Below are 21,710 nucleotides of genomic sequence, written 5' to 3'. Positions count from 1 at the left end.
AGGAACACAAGCTCGTGCTTTCGAACCGCCCCTGCCTTGATCAAGTTAACATTTTGTCTGCACCCAGCGGTGTGGCTTCATGGTCGTTCACTTACGGCAACGTTAGGTGTCGATGGACGGTTATTGGGCAAGCTGTCGACGAACTGCAGAAGGACATGGTGTTTCACAGCCCCCCACACTGAGGGGAGGGACCCCAGCTGATGCTTCGTGTGTAAATAAGTACGCATTCATTATTATTTTAGTAAGGTGTCGTTAGTGTGCGCTACTGCACACGACCCGGAGGTGGAGTGCCGTCCGTGCCCTGGGGCCGAGTCACCACACCCACCACACGGCCCACTGTCACTCGACAGCCTCCCCGTGCCCCCCAACCCTCCCTCTGGTCACCTCAGGTCCGCAGACAGATTTCTAGGGTTCGTTTTGGTTTCATTTTATCTGTCCCCTTGTGGTGTTGTCCTCAAGTCAACATATGAGTGAAAATCATCTGTATTTGTCTTTCTCCTTTGACTTATTTCACTGTCATACCTGTCTTTGAATTAGCGTCTGCTTTGGGGAGCGACCTGAGCGTGGACTGGCTGGACCATGTGGTCGATGTATTGTAAATGGTTTGCGGAGTCTCCACACTGTTTTCCTGGGGAGCTGGGCCAGACCACGGTGGACGAGGGGCCTCGCCAACACTGCTGCCTCCGGTCCTTCCGAGCTGGCTGTGCTCACAGGTGTGAGCTGTGCTCACTGTGGTTTTGATTTGCACATCCCTGATAGCAGGAGCTAGTGAGAATGTTTCCAAATGCTCATTAGCCATCTCTTTGTCGTCTTTGAAGTTTTATCCTTTTTTTTTTTTTTTTTTTTTTTTTGTATTTTAGTTAAGAGAAGTAGAAAGTGGCAGCATAATCCTTCAGGAAGTTTTGGACTATAGGAACTTCCTGTCTCTATGTGGTGATAAGACGGTTTGTTAAGCCTCATTGGGGTCCCAGCTTTCCACTTCAGAACGTTGTCTCCTTGTTATTGCCTCATTTGACCTCAGGGAGTCTTTTATGGACCCAGTATCCTCTTCAGTTAATGTAAAGAGAAAACCGAGGCTCAGAGGAGGTAGGGAATCCACCTCCAGCCACAAAATGTGCCTGTTCCCTTGACCCCGTGCTAGTGGCCGCGAGGAAACCTTTGTGGTTTGCCATTGGCTGTGGCAGCTGTCAGTTAAGCACCAGACTTGGGCCTTCTCGCACAGATCCCCCCGGGAAGCGCCGTGTGGACGCTGACCGCTAGGATGGGATCATGACTACATTTAGATCGCTCAGAAAATATGTTTTCCCTTTTTCCACAACAGTGAGATTGCTTTTTGACAGAACTCATGAATTTATCCATATTGTATCCCCATAGGACAGTCTTGTATTCCAAGCTCTTTGCATGAATATTTCAGGCTGGGGAATGAAAGCTGTGAGCTGAGCGGCCGGAAGACGCCACAAAAGCATTCTTTGCTGGTTCTGCATTCTGCTTCCCTCTCTTCGATTAAAAATGGCTGACAGGATTTTCTGAAATGAGGTTCAAGTCAAGAATAATCCAAATATAAGCGTCTTAGGAAACTGGTTCTCTGTACCAGTTCCTAGTTTAAAACTTGGTATAGCCTGGATTTAAGCTGTGGATAATGAGGTTTAAGAAATCCAGGGGAGAAATATAAGCTTTCTCAAATAGCACTAGTAATGAAAATTCTATTTATGGGCTCAAGGTACAAAATCGAAGCACAGTTCCTGCCAGAGTGTGGAGAGCTTGAATGTGGCTGCTAATTCAGGTCGAGCTACCCAGGTGATTACCAGGTGTAGTCTCTGTCTGCAGGTACAATTAATGGGGTGCTCACTCAGTGAACATAATAATGGGAAAGGGTGGAGTGAAAATTCTGCCCGATGGTGCTGATTATTTCACACGCAGGAAACCAGTGGGGTGGGAAAGAAAGAAAGTAGAGAAAACTTTGCTTATCTAGTAAGATTTCCCATCTGTGAGGACCCACATTCCGGGCCAACTTGACGCAGAAAATAGGGACAGACGAAGAAAAGGCCTTGAAACACCCGCCTGAGGACACTTGGCTGAGAGGCTGCTTCGGGTCGTCTCTTTATTGGGATTTCTGTGCAGGCTCGGGTTCTCCGTGTATTTGTGAAGATGAAAGTGGGGGAAAAAAAAAGGCTGGGGAAGTGGAGCTACAAGCAAAATGTTGCCAGAAGACGCCAGTACGTGAGTTAGGGTGACGATGGCCCTCCTCTGTCGGTGTGTTTGGGAGAGGCAGCAGTCATCTGCCTTCTGGAGCCCCCATAGGCCCGGCTCCGTGGCACCTGCACATGGGGATGTGTTAGATGTAAACAGACCGCTGGCTCGTAAAGAAAATGATCCACCGCAAACATGGCGCCTCTGTCACCGTCAGCCCGGGAACTGGATGATTCCTGAGAAGAATGCTGAGGGGGGGAGGCGACCCGGGTGGTAACTGAGGGGGCGGCGACACCAAGAATTGGAAGGTGAATCGCAATAAATTAGCCTGTACCGGAACCCTAAGTAGAGGAGAATTGGCAGGTGATAATTTAGCAGAAATTACCTGTCTAAACGTGAGTTCCATTCCAAAAAGGTAATTAGAATTTTTAGCAGCTGCCAGCTGCGTGTTTAGCTCTGATGACATATGGCGGCCATCTGTCACAGCGCCTGGGCCTAGTACACGCTCAACTAATGGGCGTGGTATTCGCAAGAAATGCGCAGGTTTCTTACACAGGATGGTTTCCTTTGGGGAGCTGGAATTCCTCTCCTCTCCACCGCGGTGGTGCCAGGTGGTTAGCCAGGCTCAACAGCCCTTCGAGGGACCCCTGCCGTCCTGGCGCAGAAGTGAGCCGAGCTCTGCAATGAGGGGCAGGCCCTGGGCAGGAGAGCGGGGTTCACGGCCAGCGACACACACCCCACACTCACAGCCTGTCACGTGGCATTCTTAACAGAGAACAGAAAACCAGCGAATAGAAGCTGGGATTCTTGCTTTTGAAATGGTAATGATAACATAATAATGATGATACATTATTTTATCAATTAATTACTAACGCCCACTATACCGTGCATCATGTGCTGGATAGCTCTTAAACACGTGGCGGGATGATCCAGTGTATTCTGCCTAATAACCCTGTGAACGGTGCACAATTCTTCTTCCCCGTTCCATTATTCATAAAATCCGTGCTGATAAAGATGAAGTAAAGCACAGCCGATAAATGTGAGAGCTGCATTCTGCTCATGTGCATAAATCATACCGCATTATGATAGTTTTATAATAATGATTATTGTTGTTATTTACACAGAATGGTCTAACTTGGAAAAGTTAACAAGCATTTAAAACTACAGCTCCTACCAGCGCCGTCTCCTCCCCACCGACTCCAGCTCTCCCGCCCACTGCCCACTCGGGGCGGCTGCAGAGGAGAGATGGGTGTGAAGCCAGGAGGTTCATTTCATGCTTCAGAAGAAGTTCTGGGATAAAATGGGAACTTTTCGTTAAAATGCATATGTATTTTTATGTAATCCGTGTCTTACATTTGTTCTCTCTGGCTATATCTCACACCACCAGTGATAATCAAGGGGATCGTGGCATTCATATTTAGCAATTACATAACAAACCTGGAAAATCTCAGCATTTAATTAGCAACTGTGAAATCTTTTAAAACTGCTTGATTTTGCTCCTGTTAGAAATTTAGTTAACATGAAATGAAGCCACAAAATGCAATTGATAAGGCTTTTTTTTTTAAATTTAAACGAGCAAATCATTATTTTTGATAGTTTAGTTGTTCTGAGAACCCTGAGGTGTCTAAAGTGTGACATACACCATCCAGAAGGGACTGCCCCTGTCCTGCAATTCAGTCACAGGTGGAAGTAACCCAGCAGGGCCCTGAATCCGACCATTCGGAATGTGTTGGCAGTTCTTAGTTTTTTGGTTGAAAGCAGCAAGAAAAACAACTCCAACAAGTTGGATTCATAAAAGAAAGCACTTCTAACTATAGCATTCCAAGAGGGCTTTTTTCGGCATCGGGAATGGCTTGATCTGGGCGTACGACATTCCTGTCCTCTGTGTTAGGTTTGGCTTTCCAGGACTCTCTCTCCATTGGTGGGGAATTATCACCTAGGAGAGCCAAGGTCCAGTCCCACTGACAGAAAGGCCCCCAGGGGAAAGACCCTCTTCAGTAGCTCTTGCTAAGCCATCCCAGCATGACCCTGCTGGTCTCCGGTTGGGTGGACTTGGTCTCCGTAACATGGTGGTCCTGGGCCAGGCGAGACTGAAGCGTGTCCTCCGTCCTGGAGCTGCGGTGTGGCCCTCCCACCTCAATGCAGCGTTGGGTTTCGAGGGAAAACAAAATATAGACAAAATCCAAATGTGTCCACCGCAGACCTGGAGTCCAGGGCTCTGAGTCTTACACCGGTCTTCAAAATTGAAAGTTCTTCTGTAGAATCCAACTCTAAATCTTACAACCTTCTCCGTAATTGAAAGGCTCATGGGAGCTTTATCACTTCAAACACAGTTGAGATAGGAAAAATGTAGTGTCTGTTCTTTGTTTTTAATGAGAAACTTGCCCTGCTCTGTTCTCCTCTGTCCCTCCCCTCCCGCCATTGCTTCCCTGTCACTCTCATGCCTGGCCTAGGTATCCTCAGAGCCTCCGTGGCGTCGGTGCTGTAATTAAAGTGGAGCAGAATTAGAACAGGCTGGGGGTCCTAATAAGTTGGTTTTCCAAGAAGCAGACCTTGAAAGAAGACATTTTTGAAGGTGATTTATTAAAATACTTCTTAGGAAGAACCCAAGGAGAGTGGAGAATTGAGACAGATGAGAGGGGAGCGGAGCAGAGGGGTGTTGGTGCTTACAGCCCCAATGGGACGGACGGCATTGTCCTGGGGAGCCCTGCTCCCCCATCACCTGGAGGAGGAGGCCCCTCGCTGCTCAGCTCTCTGCAGGGAGGGGCGCAGGTGGCAGCGGCTGGTGGGGAGCGGTGACTGCTGAGGGAAAAGCGCTCACCCTGCGCGTTCGGGGTGATCAGGGAGATGCCGACACCATTGCTGAGTTTTCTGCCTTTAGGAAAGTCAGAAAAGTTGGAATTTCTGGGCCTTGTTATTTTGGCCTCCACTTTGCCGGTCACTTGAAATGGAGGTCCGCTTGTGTAACATCATGAGTAGCAAGGGCGCCGGAGGAGGACCCTGCGCAGCCTGGAGTCTGGGCTGAGCTGTGAGTTAGCCCCTCGGCTCTGAGCAGAGACACAGGGGCATCGATCCAAGCTCAGCCTTCTCAGTTCCAGGGAAAGAGATGAAATAAAGGGCACCCCCTGTGTACACACACCCGCCTGCCACACGCCTTGTGGCTGGTGAACAGCCTGTGCTGTGATGTTGTGACGGTCATTATTAGACGTCAGGCTTCAGGTACTGGTTCCGAGGCTCAGATACTTAGTCATGGTAAGAGCTGGCTTGTCGGCCTAGGCAGGATCCGCGGTGACTGGCCCTGGGGATGCTCGGTGCTCACCCCATTTCCTGCCTGGGTGACATGGGGGGCGGGGGGCCCCTGCTGTGCATGCGTTTGTCACACGCCCCAAATAACACTGTCCTAAAGCAACAAAGGAGCATGAATCCAGGCAAGATTCATGACAGCGCAGAGCCAGCTTTTCTCTCCGTCAGGAAACTTTCTGAGAACGTTTGGTTCATGCGTTCGTGCTTATTATAGGGAAGCGCTGGGAACTAGGGCAAGGCGTCCGTCCTCCCCACAGACAGTGGCCTGTGCTCCCCTGTGCACCACGCGCATTTTGAAAAATTGGCTGATGCCACAGACACAGGACTCACCCAGCTCGGTGACGACTTCCTGTGAATCCATTTCCTTCTAGAACTTCACTTTTGCCTGTTTGGTGTCCCATAAAATAAATGTGCAGATAATTGCCTCACGTTAATCGTTGGCAGGAGCACACCATTTTCTGCAGCGACAAGCCTAATTCGGTAAGTGGCAGGGCTTTTTCAAAGGAAAAAAAGTAAACTCGTCATGATAATTATTTTGTGTTTATCAAAATGAAAGTTATATTTGTAATTATATGCTAATTCTGAGAAAAACAGATGACTCAGACGTTGAGTCGGGGAGGTTTGCCGAGACGTGCGCTGGCAGTGCGTGGCCGTGGCCGCGTGGCTGTGGCCTGGCGCCTGTGTGCACGGAGGCCCGCGGCCATTTGCCAGCAGAAGCTCCCGGCGCTTCCTCTCCGCTTGCGGCCTCTGCTGAGTCACCCCCGCCAGCTCCCGGCGTGCTCCCTGCTTCGTTGCCCACGCAGCTTTTGTTGAAGAAAGCCTGTGCTCCTACAAGGCTTTTCATCTGGCTTTGCAAAATGATTCTCTATTATTATTATTACGTACCTGGAATATATTTAGAGTAGGATATTTAAAGCATCTGAAAATCTCCAAGGGTTTGGAGAATCACTCGACAGCGGGAAGGGGAGATGATACAGGAGGGGGGTCAGCTTTGCCAGTGCCTCTTCCCGGGGCACGCCCTCCGGTGGTAGCCAGCACATCTCACTACTACATCTGCTGGAGTCAGGCCTCCCTTGCTAGGAGTTTCTAACTTCAACCCTTACTGCTAGATTACACGTTAGCAAATGCATTTTCGCTATTTTAAGAGATACTCCCAGGAGACTAGTTTCCAGACGCGTGATGTCAGGGTCGGCCTCTGCAGGTGCCACAAGAGACAGGGTGCTCACAGGCCAGCGTGAGCTGACGATGTCCAGCCAGGCTGCAGAGGCCCACACAGCCGCTCCCCAGTTCCTGTGGACCCACCGTATCCTCCGGCGCCGCCCCAGGCCTGCCGCCTGCTCATGAGGTTGCCGCAGGGGACTCTTCAGGCGGCCGTGGGACCAGTGACTCAAGGGAGCGGCACCCTCTCAGCGTCACCTCCCCCCCAGGGCCACTTCCCTCCACCCTCACTTCCTGGGTTCCACTCCCGGCCCCTTAGAAGGGCACCTCCTTGCCCAGGGGTCCCCTTGGCCTGTGAGCAGTGTGGGGGCGGGGCTGTATGCCCTGGCCATGGCCTGTGACCGGTACCTTCCTCGAGTGGGGCAGCTGCCGGCCAAGTGAGTGGTGGATGTTTGCGTGCCGGGCGGGCCAGCCGGGGCCGCGGCCTGAGTGCCCATTTCCTCGAGGCTGCGCTCAGTACCTGCTTGTCTAATCCTTTTTTCGGGAAGATCCAGGCTCTTTACGTGCTAATGAGGTGTCGCTGTTTAGTCCAGTCCCCGACATTAGCTGGCGGCGGCTGAGTGGAGGCCCGTTGCCCGGGAAGGCGCAGCGCCGCAGGCCCCACGCCGTCCTGGAGATCCCCAGCTTCCAGCCGGAGGACGAGGGCGTCTATGAGTGCGCCGCGGGCAACCTGCGCGGGAGCAACCTCGCCAAGGGCCAGCTCATTTCCTACGGTGAGCAGATGGGGTTCAGGAGTGTGAGCTGTTAGGTGGGCCCCAGCATGCTTAGGAGAGGGCACACCGGGCGCAGGGTCTGCGCGTGGCCAGCAGGGACGGGTGTTTGTGCCGCGTGCTTGCCAGTGTCCATTACTGCGGGAGACCCCGCAGTGTCAGATGAAAGCCATCGCCATTGATGACACACAGTGGCGTGGAGCCCGGGGTAGTCCCTGTACACAGCACGCTCTGCCCCCATCACAGTTATAATCCTGAGTAGAATTTACAGACAAAGGGGAAAACGCCAGATGCAGCCTCGCGCTGCCGAGCCGTTCCCACGTTTATGTTTCCGAGATTTTGTCAACTCACAGGCAGTAATAGAAAAATGCAGTCATTACTTCATTAAAGTAACACATTCCAGGATCTCGCCTGGACTAGGAGCGATGATGGAAGCATATCTCATCTGGAAGTTGCCTTTATGTTTTCTTTCATCCAGGACAAAACATACACTTACGTGAAAAAAATTCTTTTTTAAAAAATAGCAAATAAACCATAATATATGACCCAGTGTTAACAAAATCTTTGGAGCTTTTTAAAATACTCTTAATTTCTTCGCTAAGTTTAATATAGTGATACTAGTGAAACGCTGTATTAATACATAGTGAAAAATGCTCTTCTGTATGACATGTTTATAATCAATGATAAAGTAACTGGAGAAAAAAAACATTATTTTTTGATAACTAGGAAAGAGTAAGGTATTGTAATTACCTCGCAGGAAGGCCAGCGGGGAGTCTTATGGGGAGCACATATTGAGCTCCATTATATTACTTTCCATTTCCTTCAGAATTTCCAATTTTAACCTGGAATGAAAACTGCTATTTTATATATAGGATCTGATTTCCTACTGGTTATCCCTCTGCATATGTATTTATTTATATGTAATATATTTCTAAATATGTGTATTATTTCCAGTAGCAACTCCTGTTTAGAGGAAAGCTTTTGAAATCTGGCATCCTTTCTAAATAAAATAGTAAGGATGCAAGTGGGAGGTTTTTTTTTTTTTTACTGGCACCAGATATTAAAAGACTTTGGTTTATTGTTAGTAGGATCTCATTTTTCTGTAAAATAGACAAAAGATATAATCAAAAGATTAACCAGAAATGGAAGTATCTGTAAAGTGGAAGTTAAAAATAAAGGCATTTCTCCTATAGCAACTGTTAGCTTACGTGGAAGATTTTACAAAGATTGATTCATATAATTCTTATGATAAAAATTAGAAATAATTTTCAGTGATGTTATAGGGAAGAAACGGCAGATGAGCAAAGCAGAATCTCACAGATAATAGTTGTCAGATCCAAAGGAAAAAGTTCCGAACATCCTTCTGAGGAGACTCCCGCCAGGCCTCACACATGGTCCTCACCCAGGTCGCCCGTGAGCCGGGAGCAGCCACTGGCCCTGGGGAGTAATGGGTGATTCGCCAGGAGACCAGCACGTGGCTTCTCGTTTGCCTTTTGGTTTGTCAGTGTGTCGCCGAAGGAGCAGAGAGCGGCCCTGGTCCGTGAGAGCCGACTCATGCGGGAGCATTTCCAGAAAAGAATCTCTCAGTCCCGTTGCATGAGTGTGTTCAGTGGCCGCCCAGAGCCCTCTGTGTGGGGACTCTCCAGGAAAAGCAACTGCCCCACCCGCGCCTGCGCTGGCCCTGGGATGCGAAGCCTGTCCAGGCGGGGAGCGACCTCAGCGTGTTCTCTCTGGAGTCCTGGGATGCCCAGAGCGTGCCTGTGGAGGAGGCAGCTTGGGGTGCGGTTGTCACGTTAACAGCAAGCCAGACAGCTCCCTGTGGAGCCCTTGTGAGAACACACCCTCTCCCGGAGGACTTGCGCCGGCCACGCGTCAGGGCAGCGCGTGACGACCTACGAATCATACAGCACGTGGACGTGAGTGGACTCAGCAGCACGTCTGCAGCGTGTGGGTCCCGCCAGCATAGGTGTGACCCAGCAGTCCTGGCCCGGGCGCAGGAAGCGGGTCTTGTTTCCCGGCAGGTTCCTGGGGTCCCCCAGGGCCCTGCGTGGTACTTATGCACGCACAGCCAGGTACCCCGCGGTGACCCTGCACGCCCCGGCGCCTGTGGCCGGCAGTCGTGAAGGACGCTGCCCTTCTTTCCTGCAGGCAGCTATGAGGACTCCCTGGCCATGGCCCATGTCGCTGACCACGTCAGTCCCTGACCCTTGCTCTGACTCTTGACTTCCCCGTGGACTCTGCTTCTCCCGGACACCGAACCTCGGGCCACATTCTCAGGCCCTTTAGGGGCTGCTCGAGAGTTCACAGCTTGGTTTCTGTTTGCTATGTCTTCTTGCTCCCGTCACCAAACAGATCTAAAACAGCATCTACTATAAAGGGTCAGACGGAGAATTAACCATAATGATACGTGTTAAAGATTTGCCAGGTAACAGCCTGAGGTTCCGGGGCGAGTCACCCAGCCCTCCATATCCAGGCCCTGCAAAGGGAGGGTCTCTGGGCACCGCCAGGCAGCCTGCCATCATCTCTGTAGGAGAAATGTCGATCTTCACCCATTAAACTTACCCCTGCCTGTGTCCATGAACCATAGTGAGGGCAACGCCAACTTCCACCTAAATGACACTTTCACATCAGTTCTGCTGGTTGCCTTTTGCCTTGGTAATATGTAGATCTTTCTCAGACTAGAAGATCAAGTTTTGGAAAACCTGTGCCCAGAATTCAGGCCAGGTGCTGAGGCTTTGTGTGACTCCAAAGTTCTTATTTGGGGGGAGGGGATAGTATTGCCGTACTACTGAAATGAGACGGGCAGACGGGCAACCTATTTTATTTCTGCTCTGAGCCACTAAGCTGCAGCTGTGACTGGTGCCAGGTACACCGGGTATCAGCTGGTAGTTTATGCCGACTCGGGCAGTAGCCTTGTGCCCGCTGTGGGGTCACCTTTGGTATACGTTTTCTAACTTGACTTTTGTGTTCATATTTAGCAAGGAATTACTCTGTCCTTGTTCTATATGGACCATTCCCCCCACTCCTGAGTTGTCATGTAGGTACCACCAAATGTCAAGTGACACTAGTCTTAGCCAGAGGCCGCTGACGTTTGCAACGGGGTTGCTGTCGTCCGACATGGAGGCCCCGGTGTCCCCCCTCACACCCCGTGTGGGCAGGAGCGCTCCATGTTGGTTCTGCTGATGCCTGCAGTCCTGGGGAGGCAGCATGATGTCTTGGATGATTGACTTGTCAAATAGTTGCTCTTGTCTCCATTTGAAACAGCCCCTCCAGAATGGGAACAAAAAATCCACAACACATACCTGTCTATCCATGACAGTTTGTTCTGGGAATGCAAAGCCAGTGGGAAGCCCAGGCCTTGGTACACGTGGCTAAAGAACGGGGAACGCCTCAGCCCAGAGGTAAGCAGCTGCGTGGGCGTTACCCATCACCTCCGTGCGCAGGGCATTGTTCCTGAGGGCCCCGGGCGGTGTTCCAGAGCGACCTGTCTGCTCTTTACAGACACTGCTGAATCCTTGAACTCAGAGTAGCCATGACTATTGTCTTTATTTTTAAAATGAGGACACTAAGAGTAGAGAAGACGACTTGAGCAAGTTTGCACACTAGCCAGTGCTAGATGCACCTTCAAGTACTATCTCCATGAGCACATCATGTCCCCCCCCCCCCCCGTCACCACCACCTCTGCCATTAGCGCCACGAGCAGCAGCAGCAGCACCATCACCATCGTTGTCATTATCACCGTCATTATTGTCTCCACCGCCATCACTTACCACCACCGTCATAGCTAGTGTCTGTGAAAGGCTCACACGCGCCAAGCCCTGTGGGAAATGTTTCCGGGCATCACCTTGTATGCTCGCTGCCGCCTCATGAGAGTCGCCCGTCCTGTTTCCTTATGGCGATGAAGGAAATGCGCTTCAGAGAGGCTAAGTCACTGCTCAGGATCGCCCATCAGCTAGTCAGTGTTGGAATTAGTGTCTGATTCCAGGACACAGGCTCTTAGTCATTGTTACCCAGTTCTTGTTTTTATGAAAACTGGTGTTTTCCTCTACGCCCACAGGGACGGGGCGACGGGGTACTTGTCGTGCTCATCAGTCTCGAGCACGCTTTCTCCTGCAATACATAGAAAGTGAAACAATTGTCTTTCCCATCAAACTATCAGAACAGTCATGCTGATTCTCTGATTCACCTCTCACGTGCAGTGCAGCCCGAGAGCACCTGTTGTGGGGTGGCCGCTCCTTGTCCCTCCCGGTAGCGGGGTTCCCTCCTCGCCCACCGCCGGCATGGAGCGAGGTCTGCTTCCCAGCCTGTGGCTACTACTCGAGAGGGTGCAACAGGCAACTTGGCGCGTCCAGTCTGAGTGCTGTGTGCGCTGTTGAATCCTTTTGTCTTGTGCACCCCAAATTGTATTTCTATATCCCAAATGGGGCTCTGCCACAGATTTTGGCTGTTTCAGATTCCGGCAGGCTGAGGGGAGGCGTTGGTTCCTTCAGCTACATGACTCGGTTAGGAAATCACCAACTTGCCACGCTGCGAGTGCGCTGAGGGCCTTCGGGTGGAAAGTCGAGGGCGTCTGGTCATCGTCTGACCCTGACCGACATCATGGTCAGCCAGGTTCTCTGCAGTCTCAGGCAGTGGGGTGTCTCAGATGAGGGTACATACCATGTAGCAGAATATTAACCTGCATCCACGCAGAAAGCCAATTTTCAAAAAAAGGAGATAACATAAAGTTATGTCAGCCTATTTCCAGTTTTTAAACTCCAGGGAGCTGCCGTGGGCCTGCTGCTCACCTAACACTGTCTCTGGGACACCCTAGCATGTCAGAGCGCCCCGGTTAGGAGCGTGCCCCCCTGTGTCCGGCTAGATCTTCACACGGCTTCTCTTTTCTTAGGAAAGAATCCAAATAGAAAACGGAACTCTGACCATCACCTCCCTGAACATGTCGGACTCTGGCATCTACCAGTGCGCCGCGGAGAACAGCCACCAGATCATTTATGCGAACGCGGAGCTGCGCGTATTAGGTGAGTCACCCATTTATAACCAACAACTTCAAAATGACATTTTAGCAAGCTATGATTATACATAATCAGGGTTCAATTTTTCTGTAAATTTGAAATTGCTTCCCTTGAAATAATGGGAAAGTGTCTGAGTGAGCTTTATTCAAAATGGAAAGTGATAATGACTCCGCTTAGCCGAGCTTGGGGTCTCTGGAGCAGCCGCCCTGGGGTGCCTTGGAACCCGCAGCGGTCCCTGAAGCTGACCCAGCGTGAGGGTCTGGATTCGGTCAAATATCCATTGGGAATATTTTCACTTGCAAATAAAATAACAGGAAAACACGACCTCTAGGATGTAACAAATGGGTTTCTTGTATCTCTTGGCAACAAGTCCAGGCGTGGTGACGGGTGGACCTTGCACTGTAAGCCTTTCCCAGCCTGCAGCCCCCAGTTCCAGGGTGGAGCTACAGCCAGACCCACCCTCCAGGCGGGGAGCAGTGGGGGGCGGACCCCTTTCTGTCTGCCTGTCAGGGAGGCCGAGGTTCTAGGGCCCTAACGCTGTTGACGGGCCCCGACATGGCCACCCAGGCCCCAGGCGGAGAACGTGGACACAGAAGGTTTTGAGGGTGATATCTGGGGACGCCCGTAGCGGTGTCTGACACAGTAAATGAGTCGTTGATGTGAGTCCTCCCACGATGCTCCCAGGGGTGGGGCGGAAGGCGGCGAGAGGAAGGGCTGATAGAAAAGAGACAAACTTCCACGGACTTACGCGTGGCGGGTGTCACTCGCCTGCTCACTCTCTGGGTCACTGCTCCCGACGCAAGGTCACTGTGGAGTGCGTCCAAGAACACGCCTCTCAGGACCCAGTGACCCTTGCCTTCGCAGAGCCTGTGGTGTCCCTGCGGACAGACCCGCTGTGAGGCACCTGATGGTCACGGCCCAGGCTTGGGCGTCACCTGCCCTCAGAGCCACTGCCTCGTCCTGAGCTGAGGCGATGTCCTCAGGGAGGCTGGGGTGGGAGGAGGCCGGGTGAGGGGAGGCCGGGGTGGGGAGGCCGGCAGGGCTATGGACGGTCCAGCATCCTGGACTCGGAGGGTGTCCAGCCTCTCGGTACCCACGCGCCGGGGCAGGAGGACTCAGATGCACCTGAGCCGTCCCCCCATTTCCTGCTGTTCCCATCACTCCTGTGGGCGGGAAGGTGAAACCGTGAAAGTAGTTACTCTTCTGCTCGGCCAGCCTGCTTCTGGGGGCGGTGGACAGCTCGGGTGTGGCTTGTTACGGGCCTGCCTGGAGGAGCACAGCACTGCGTCTCCTGCGTCCGAGTTATCTCGTGCTGTTTCATTGGGTCACGCTCACACGTGCACACACTCGCGCACACACACTCACACACTCCAGGGCTTTCCTGGGCGGAGTCAGTGCAGCGGTTCCCCTAACCATCGCGCTCCCTGTCTTTGCCCTGAGGACCCGTCCATCCCTTTGCTGGAAAGGCCACGGCGGGCAGCTGCCCTGAGCGTCTCACCCCGCGTGGCCCGGTCCTGGCAGCAAGGGAGGGCGCAGAGGGTGGCTCTTCCGTGCCTGGAATGGCCCTGCTCTGCGGGGCTTGCCCTCTGGTCCCAGGCTGCCCCCTGGCGCGAGTGTCAGCGTCACCGCACGGGCGACAGGCCCGGGGGTCAGACTGGCGCCTGGAGGGCCCGGGCAGGGCAACGGTTTCCCATGAGTCCCTTCCTGCTCCAGGTTCCCGCTGCTGGTTAAGGGAGCACTTTGACAACTTTGCTTGTAATTTTGTTTTTAGCTTCAGCTCCTGATTTCTCCAAAAACCCCATTAAAAAAATCTCGGTGGTCCAAGTCGGTGGGGATGTTGCCATCGAGTGCAAGCCAGAGGCCTTTCCTCGCGCGACTCTGACCTGGAAAAGAGGAGCAGAGAGCCTGACACCAGGCGGGAGGTAAACGCGTCCCTTTGGCGGTACCGTTGTGAGTGCTCCGCAGCGGGCCGTGCTCCCGACTGGGCGTCCCCAGGAGGGCCTCACGCTGTGTCGCTGCGTCTCCCGGGAGCAGCCGTGACTTGTGACGCGAGTCTGTGTGATCCCAGAGTCCTGGCCCCGCGCAAGTGAAGGCCGTTCCCTGGCCTAGCCGCGGAGGTCGCATGTGGAGGACGTCAGGGCGAGGACGCCCCGGGAGCTCCCGGCCTTGGGAAGGGGTCATGCCGGTGTCCCCAGGACGCAGTGCGCCACATGGCCCAGTAGGGGGGAGCCGTGGAGGTCACTGGGTCTCTGCGTCCCGTCCCTTGGGGTACCTGCCATGGATGCAGTGAGTCCAGGGAGAGGCCGGCCAGCAGCCTGGTCCCAGGAACATGTGCCAGAGCCCAGGGGCGCCCAGCCCCTCCCTGAGGCCCAGTGAAGGCCCAGGCCAGGTGAAGAGGAACAGGAGAGGGTGTGCAGTGCCCCTGTGTGTCAGACTGTGAGGGGCTGGGAGGGCTTCTGCCCCCAGGGGACATCACTGCCCCTGTTCTGCTGAGGGTGGGGCCCTGCACCTCCACACACAGCAGGCCAGCGGGGCCCGGACAAGGCGCTGCCTCCCGTGAGCCTGCCGGGGGCGGCGGCTGCACCAGTCCCAGGCCGGCTGCACCTGCTGAGCACGGGGAGGAGTTGACCAGTTGTGGACCCTCTCATGGTTGTCCTGCCCTGGGGAGCCTCTCCTGATCCGAGTAGACCCAGGAAAGCCCCTTCGAGGGAGACCTTCCACCCCCGCACCCGACTCCCCCCCCCCCCATGTCTTCCAGCCTGCACAGCCTGGCCCAGGTGTGCCCACGATGGGGCCCGGCCCAGGGCCCGGCCCAGTGGTCACAGTGGGATGAACGTGTGTGCCCCAAGGACAGTGTGCGCAGGCAGGAGAGGCCTCAGAGGCCTCTCCTCCTGCCCACCTGCCGCTCCCTTGGAGCAGGGCCTCGAGCTGCCACGGGCAAGGCGTCCCCGCGCCTCCATCTGGGTGGCGCACGGCCTTTCTGGAGCCTCCCCTGGGTGGCCTGAGCAGAAGTGAGCTCGCAGTGGGGTTGAGGGGCGGGGGGGCCGGGGGAGGCTTGAGCTCCTCTCTCTGCTAGAACATGCAGCTGCGCACGGAAGACTCAGAGTAAGATGAGATGTGGAAAGACGGTTCGCTTTTTACAGCGAATACAAGGAGGAATGATTTTTAGCTCTTGACCTTGGAAATTCCTCTGTGGGAAAATGTACTTTTTTAGACGGCATTATAAGCCTTGTGTACGGTTCTGTCTGCTCTGAAATGTCATCGTCACTGACTCTTACTCCCAGTAACGGGTAACTGCCCAGAGATGACTGAGAGAGCCCTAGAAAGCCTGTTCCAAGTACTCGCGCTCACTGCCTGCCGGAGAGACACGGGGCCGCAGACGGATTCTGGCAACGCCCCCTGCGCGCCTGCGCCTGAGAGCAGAAGCCCACGGCCGCCGAGTCTGCCCCTCGCACGGCTCTCTCTGCTGGCCCTCGCCCGGCCCTGCTCTGGGAGGGTGGCTCACAAAAATTAACTCAAAATGAACCACATACCTAAATGCCACAGAATTACAGAATCTCCAGAAGGCGGAAGGGAAACCAGATGGCCTGGGGCTGGATATGGCCTCTAGCTGTAGCACCCATCAGGCCCGCAGCAAGGGCATGGGAAACTGGACTTCCTTCAAATTGAAAACTTCTGCTCTATGGAAGACAAAGTTACTGGAATAAATCAAGCCACGGACCGAGAGGAAGTATTTGCAGGAGACGCATGTAGCAGAAGACTGCTCGCTGAGATGCACACAGAACTCACAGGACTCACCCATGACAAAACAGGCAGCTTCTTCCAAACTGATGGGCCAGAGCCGGGGCAGAGCTTCCCAGAGCAGGTGTGGGCGAGCAGGTGGGCCTGTGAGGACCTGCGGCGTGCTGTGTCAGGGAAGTGCGAGCTTGGACGTGAGTGCCCTGACCCAGAGCGCCAGCAGCCCAGGCCTGGGGAGGCCAGCACAGCATCCCTCGCCCTGGGGGTGGAACCCAGACACGGGGGACACTCGGGGTTCTTGTAAAAGGCAATGTGCTTCTGTGTTTGTCTGGACCTCCCCGCCTGCCTGTTTACCCACGGGACTCCACTTAAAAATGTGCCCAAACCCCCTCACCATAGTTGAGGGAAGCTTTGTTCACAGTTGCCAACACCCGAAGCAACCAAGGGGCCCCTCACCAGGGGAACAGGCGACCAAACCTGTCCCACCAGAAGGTGGAGTCCTGTTCAGAGCTGTGAGGACATGACTGTCGGCCTCACAGCCTCCCAGAGGAGCCCTGAAGCCAGGGCTGACCCCAGCGTGCGGCCCTGGGGAAAGCCGGCCTGCAGCGGTGAGACCAGCGGACGCCGGCCGGGGTGGACAACCGGGAAGCCCGGGGGCTTCGGGGCGGTGGTGACACTGGTGCTGGAGACATCTCATTGCGCGTTTTTCCAGACCCACAGGAAGCTGACAGCAGACATCACTGTGCATGATGGTGTATCCACCGGCTCAGGGCGCTAACACGTCACCTCTGCTGGGACTGGGACGGCAGGAGGCCGTGCGTGCGGGGGTGGGGGTGGTAATCGCTGCACTTTTCATTCAGTTTTGCTCTGAACCTAAAAGTACTCTACGTTAAAAGGTCTTAAAAAAACATTTGAAAGCAGGTCAGTATCGTGACTTGGTAGAAAAAGCCCCGACTCGGGACCAGAAGACCAGGCCTGGCTGTCAAGGCCACTCGGCGCCTGCAGACAGCTCACTTTTATGGAAGAATTAGTCACCTGTACTGTTTGGGGGAGAGCGCTGTGGAAAAGGGGACTGGTGGCAGGTGTGCCGTGGACAAGCTGCTCCCCTGCCAGGTCCCACGACACCCCCGAGCAGGGCAGGTGGAGGCAGCAGCCTGCAGCTCACGTCCTACCCTCTGGCCAGGGACTGGCCATGAGCCCAGAGACCCAGGGCTTCCGCCCCCAGGCCCAGGCTGGGCACTGTCTGCAGACTGGGGCTACCTGGGAGCAGGCTCCAGGGGGCGGGCAGGAGCGAGCGCCGGCTCTCTGCAGGATCCGGCCGATGCTGGGTTTCCACGGGCGGGCCTGGGAGGCATGTGCGTGCCCCCGCCCGTGCCCTCACGCCGCTCTCCCAGAGGAGAACGTCTGTGATCCACTAAATGCAGATGGAGCGGAGGAGTCGAGTGCGTCTGATAATGCACTTTCTGGAGTGTTCCGGCTGGTCTGGGGGGGCAGCTCCATCTCTCTCCAGAATATTCCTTTCAGCCTCTTTCTCGTCGTCTCTTTTTGTATTCTTTTTCCCTACTGTGATGTTTTTATATGGTCAGATGAGATAGGTTTTCACAAATCTGTTGATTAAATCTTTAAAGGTGCCCTGGCCAGAGGCGGGAGAGATGCCCTGGGCGTGATTGGCACGACAGCCTTTTAAAGTATTGCTATGAAGCAGGGGAAGGAGACTCTTCCCCTGGACTTGAGGGAGCCTGGTATTTACTGCTGTGGAGACCAGGTCGGCCATCCCTGTGGCTTGTTTAAACGAGGACTTGTGAAAAGACAGCTTATTAGATGAGAGTGCGATCAGCAGAGATAGAGGTAGCCAAGTGCTGAAATTATGAAACTGTTCTATCAATGTTTGATTTAAAATGGATTCCAGTGGGACATTTTATCTAAAATCTAAACTGTGAAGAGTCAAAATTTATACGCATTTTTCCACTTCTTATCTCATTCATTTCAATCCAATCTATTTTACATTTTTGAGATATTAGAAAAATTAGATAGTCAATTAAAATTTCATGGTCTACAGTATTATCTTTAGACAGAACTGGAAGCAATATTCCAGTTAATAATATCGCTATAAAAAGAGCAGTATTGCTCTAGTTTCAGAAATAAGAAATTGTAATTACCCAATGTCCTAATTTCTCTTAGCTCAAAAATTTCGCTGCCGCTGGTCTTCTGTGTCCTCAAACTTGATGAGGGGCGACTGTCAACGCCAAACACGGGGTCAGCGCTTCCCGTGCACTTAGATCACGTGGAAACCTGTGTTTTAGATGTGGGTAAACGAAAGACTGGACACATGGCCACTTAGCCTCGGAGTTGAGCCGGCGTCAGTGTTGCTGTGCGTGAAGCGTCCGTGACCAGCTCTCTCGTGGGCACACAGAAGCGCGGCCGTGACAGTCCCGCCCGCACTGGCCTCCCGACACGTCCCCAGCTGCTGTGTCCTCAGGAGCGCCTCAAGCAGAGGCCGAGGGCCGGACGAAGGCCAGTGGGCGGCTCTGCTGCTTTCTTCCTGTCACCCCCAGCGGTGCGAGGGCGGGAAGGTCCGATGACCACGCCCCTGTGGCCTCCTCCCCCGTGTCAGCCGGCCTTGGCGTCGTGGGTGCTGGTGGCTCTGTCTCCGCGAGGTTCCTCGCGCCTCTGACGTCAGCCCATGTCAGTTTGTACCTGTCCGTGGCCGGGTGCAGTCAGGGAACTGTGCCACCTCACCAGGCGCTGTCAGCGCCGCCGCTGCCCATGGTCACGACACACCGCCACGTGGAAATGACTTTCGTGCTAATTTTTCACGGCACATCTTAAATGCAAATGCCCTCATTTGTGATTTAATCATCTGAATGGAATAGTGAGCTTTGGTAATTTGGGGGGAATTTTCCATTTGATCCGTGTGAACAATTGAGATACTCTGGTTAAGTGAGTGTTTGAGGATGGACGCCCAGGTAGGGCGTCATCGGTGAGCTGAGACCGACGACGCGGGTGCCCCTGGCCTGGCCACTCCACCTGCAGGACAGCCTGCAGGGCCTCCCGAGCCCAGGCGGACACCGGGTTGGCCTCCAGGCGTGGGTAAGAACCAGAGCAAGAGTCCCGACTGCTGGGCTGAGTTGGGAGAAGAGCAAAGGCCAACTGCTCGCATCAGCGGGGAGCGAGAGTGAGATTAATAGCCGGCACGTCGGTCCTTCCGTCCCACCACGACCTTCTCTCCAGTTGCCGCATAAAACTGGGAGGTTGTGTGTGGCCAAGTCCCAGGCTGGAGGCAGCGCGGGGGCCACACGGAAGTCTGGCTCTGAAGCGTGGAGCCTGGCGCTGGGTGCTGGCTTCAGGCTCCTTCCAGAAAGCCCGGCACAGCCTCTCAGGCCCTTTGTTCAAACTGAAGGAAACACCCCCACCCCCTGGGGCCTGTGCCGGTGAAGCTGGCAGGGCGAGAGGCTGGTTCCTTAGCGCCTCCTGACTGCTGACCAGGAATCCCACGCCGAGCTAAGCAGCCCAAGCCCTCTGTGCAGCCTGCCCGGTGTGACGAGGCTCTCCCTGACTCCCCAGGGGAAGATGAGAAGGCCTGGGCCTGGGTCACTTGGCCCCACAGACAGGTGGTAACTCTTGGGGCTCAGAGTCCCTCACAGGCACTTAACCCCCACATTCTACCTGCTACTCTGTTAATAACACCCAGTGGCACAGGGTGGAGAAGGCAAGGACCCTGGCATCAGCATCGCCACTGTTTGACCTCATATGTTAAAAAATTTATGGGTAAAATTCTCCCATAGCAGGGATACCAAAGTCGCCTTTAAGGTCTCACAGAAGCTTCCAACTGAGGAAACGCACTGCGTGCACACGTCATAGCTTGTGTTTCAGGGAGGTAGGGGCTCCCTGAAGTCAGATCAAGACCCTCCAACATTAAAGGTCATTATATGCAAATGAAAGTATGTCTGTGTCGGCCTGTCAGCCAGTCGGTACAGCCACCCGCCTCTCTGTCCGCCTGTTCATGCGTCCATCCCCCTCTGGCCCTGCTCAGGTTCATGCTCTGAGTAATCATATTAACGGCGCTTTCAAAACTTGCAGAGAAGCAGGAGGACATGAACAGAACCGGGCCCTGACCCCCTCGAGGCACGGGGTGAGTTCTGTTTGTCCCTGTGCCTCTGTTTCCTGGTGTGTAAGCTGGGGCTGATGGTAACGGTGAACCCCACGGTCTGACTCAGTGACTTTCAGTTTCACGGAGGTTATTTAGGAGCGGCCCGTGTGGAGAGACCGCAGCCCCATTGCATCATGTCCGAGGCTCCCGTGGGGAGTCTGGCACGGGACAGCGCCTCTGGCGTCAGCGTCCCCCTCCTACGTTCCCACTGTGCTCGAAGGCACGGGCACTGAGGAGATATTTCCTGGGTACACTTCTGAAAGGTTTCATCGTCGCCGCACTCCCAGCTGCGCACTGAAGTTGCTGTTGAGTTTGTGGGGGCCCCACCACACCCCAACACGCATGCACTCTGCGGGCCACACTTCCGAGAACCCTGGCCCTCGCGGTGCACTGCCAGCCGAGTCCTGGCGTAAACACGTGCGGTGTTTACGCGACCGTCCTCTGCTCTCCTCCCCAGAACGCTGCTCTCTCTGCGGGTCATTCAAGCACTTTCATCACTGGAATGTGCCCCGTTTTTCAGAGAGCCAAGTTTATCGACATTTCTGGTCGTGTTTTGTATTTAAATGCCAGAAAAGGTTATTTGCTAAAAGGGGAGAGAATATTTGAATGTTTTTTATTAATATGTCCTTTCCTCAGATTCCATTTCAAAGTGTGCTCTAAAATACCCCAAAAAAAGAGTAGAAAAACCCAGTCTGGTGTTCCGATTTTGGCCGGGATGTTCCAGATCAGCTTCATGTGCAGCTTCCTCCACAGGACTTGCCCATCGCACAGGGAGGAAGAAGAAAACACTTGTAAAAATAATTTCTGTTGAGCCGTGTTCTGATATGTGCAAACTGGAAAGTCACACTTTTCTTTTTTGTTGTTTAATTATTCACCATAAAATTAGCACTGCGGTAAGTGATTTGACTCCATCTACATTGTCTCAAGAAGGAGGGTTTTCTTTTTTTGCTATATTTTAACATCTCTCAGTAATAAAAAAAAGAAAGTTGAAATATTCATACTATTTATCATGTCCGAAAATCTTATTATTAGAGTTCGATGTCTGCCTGGCTCTAGCCTAGGTTGCCAGGGAGAATGGTCTTGTTAATCATCTCTTTTTAATACATGATAAATCAATTTGGTGATTTTCATTAAAATTTAAATATAACATTTTTATTCTTGTAGATTTTTTGCATATCAAGCTTATGAAAACAAGATCAATCCTTATTTAGAAATAAAGGTAATCTTTGCTGATTGAAGCTGATGTGTGGTGATCAGGGCTTGCCCGCGTGGCATCTGGTGCTCTGAGTCTCCTGGGAATGTTAGGGGACCTTTTATGGGTGATGGGGCGTAGCCCCCACCAGTGCTTGGAGAGGCGCAGCCCCTTGTCTGACCCCCGCAGCCTCCGTC

General features: G+C 53.4%; 1 protein-coding gene across 1 annotated transcript in view; it reads left to right on the top strand.

The window, feature by feature from the left end:
• Positions 1-21,710, top strand: part of CNTN6 (contactin 6) — a gene marked incomplete at both ends in the record, with an annotated part of 111,041 nt that overhangs the window by 62,491 nt on the left and 26,840 nt on the right. The window contains 4 exons of the mRNA XM_084246579.1: positions 7,240-7,424; positions 10,686-10,822; positions 12,310-12,439; positions 14,205-14,355. Coding sequence (XP_084102705.1) covers positions 7,240-7,424; positions 10,686-10,822; positions 12,310-12,439; positions 14,205-14,355 — 603 coding nt within the window. The remainder of the gene's footprint in view (positions 1-7,239; positions 7,425-10,685; positions 10,823-12,309; positions 12,440-14,204; positions 14,356-21,710) is intronic.

This window comes from Talpa europaea (assembly GCF_964194135.1).
Source record: "Talpa europaea genome assembly, chromosome: 11".
In the NCBI taxonomy this organism is placed as follows: Eukaryota; Metazoa; Chordata; class Mammalia; order Eulipotyphla; family Talpidae; genus Talpa; species Talpa europaea.
Note: the sequence above shows the minus strand (reverse complement) of the source record. Positions and strands in the feature narration are given on the sequence as shown.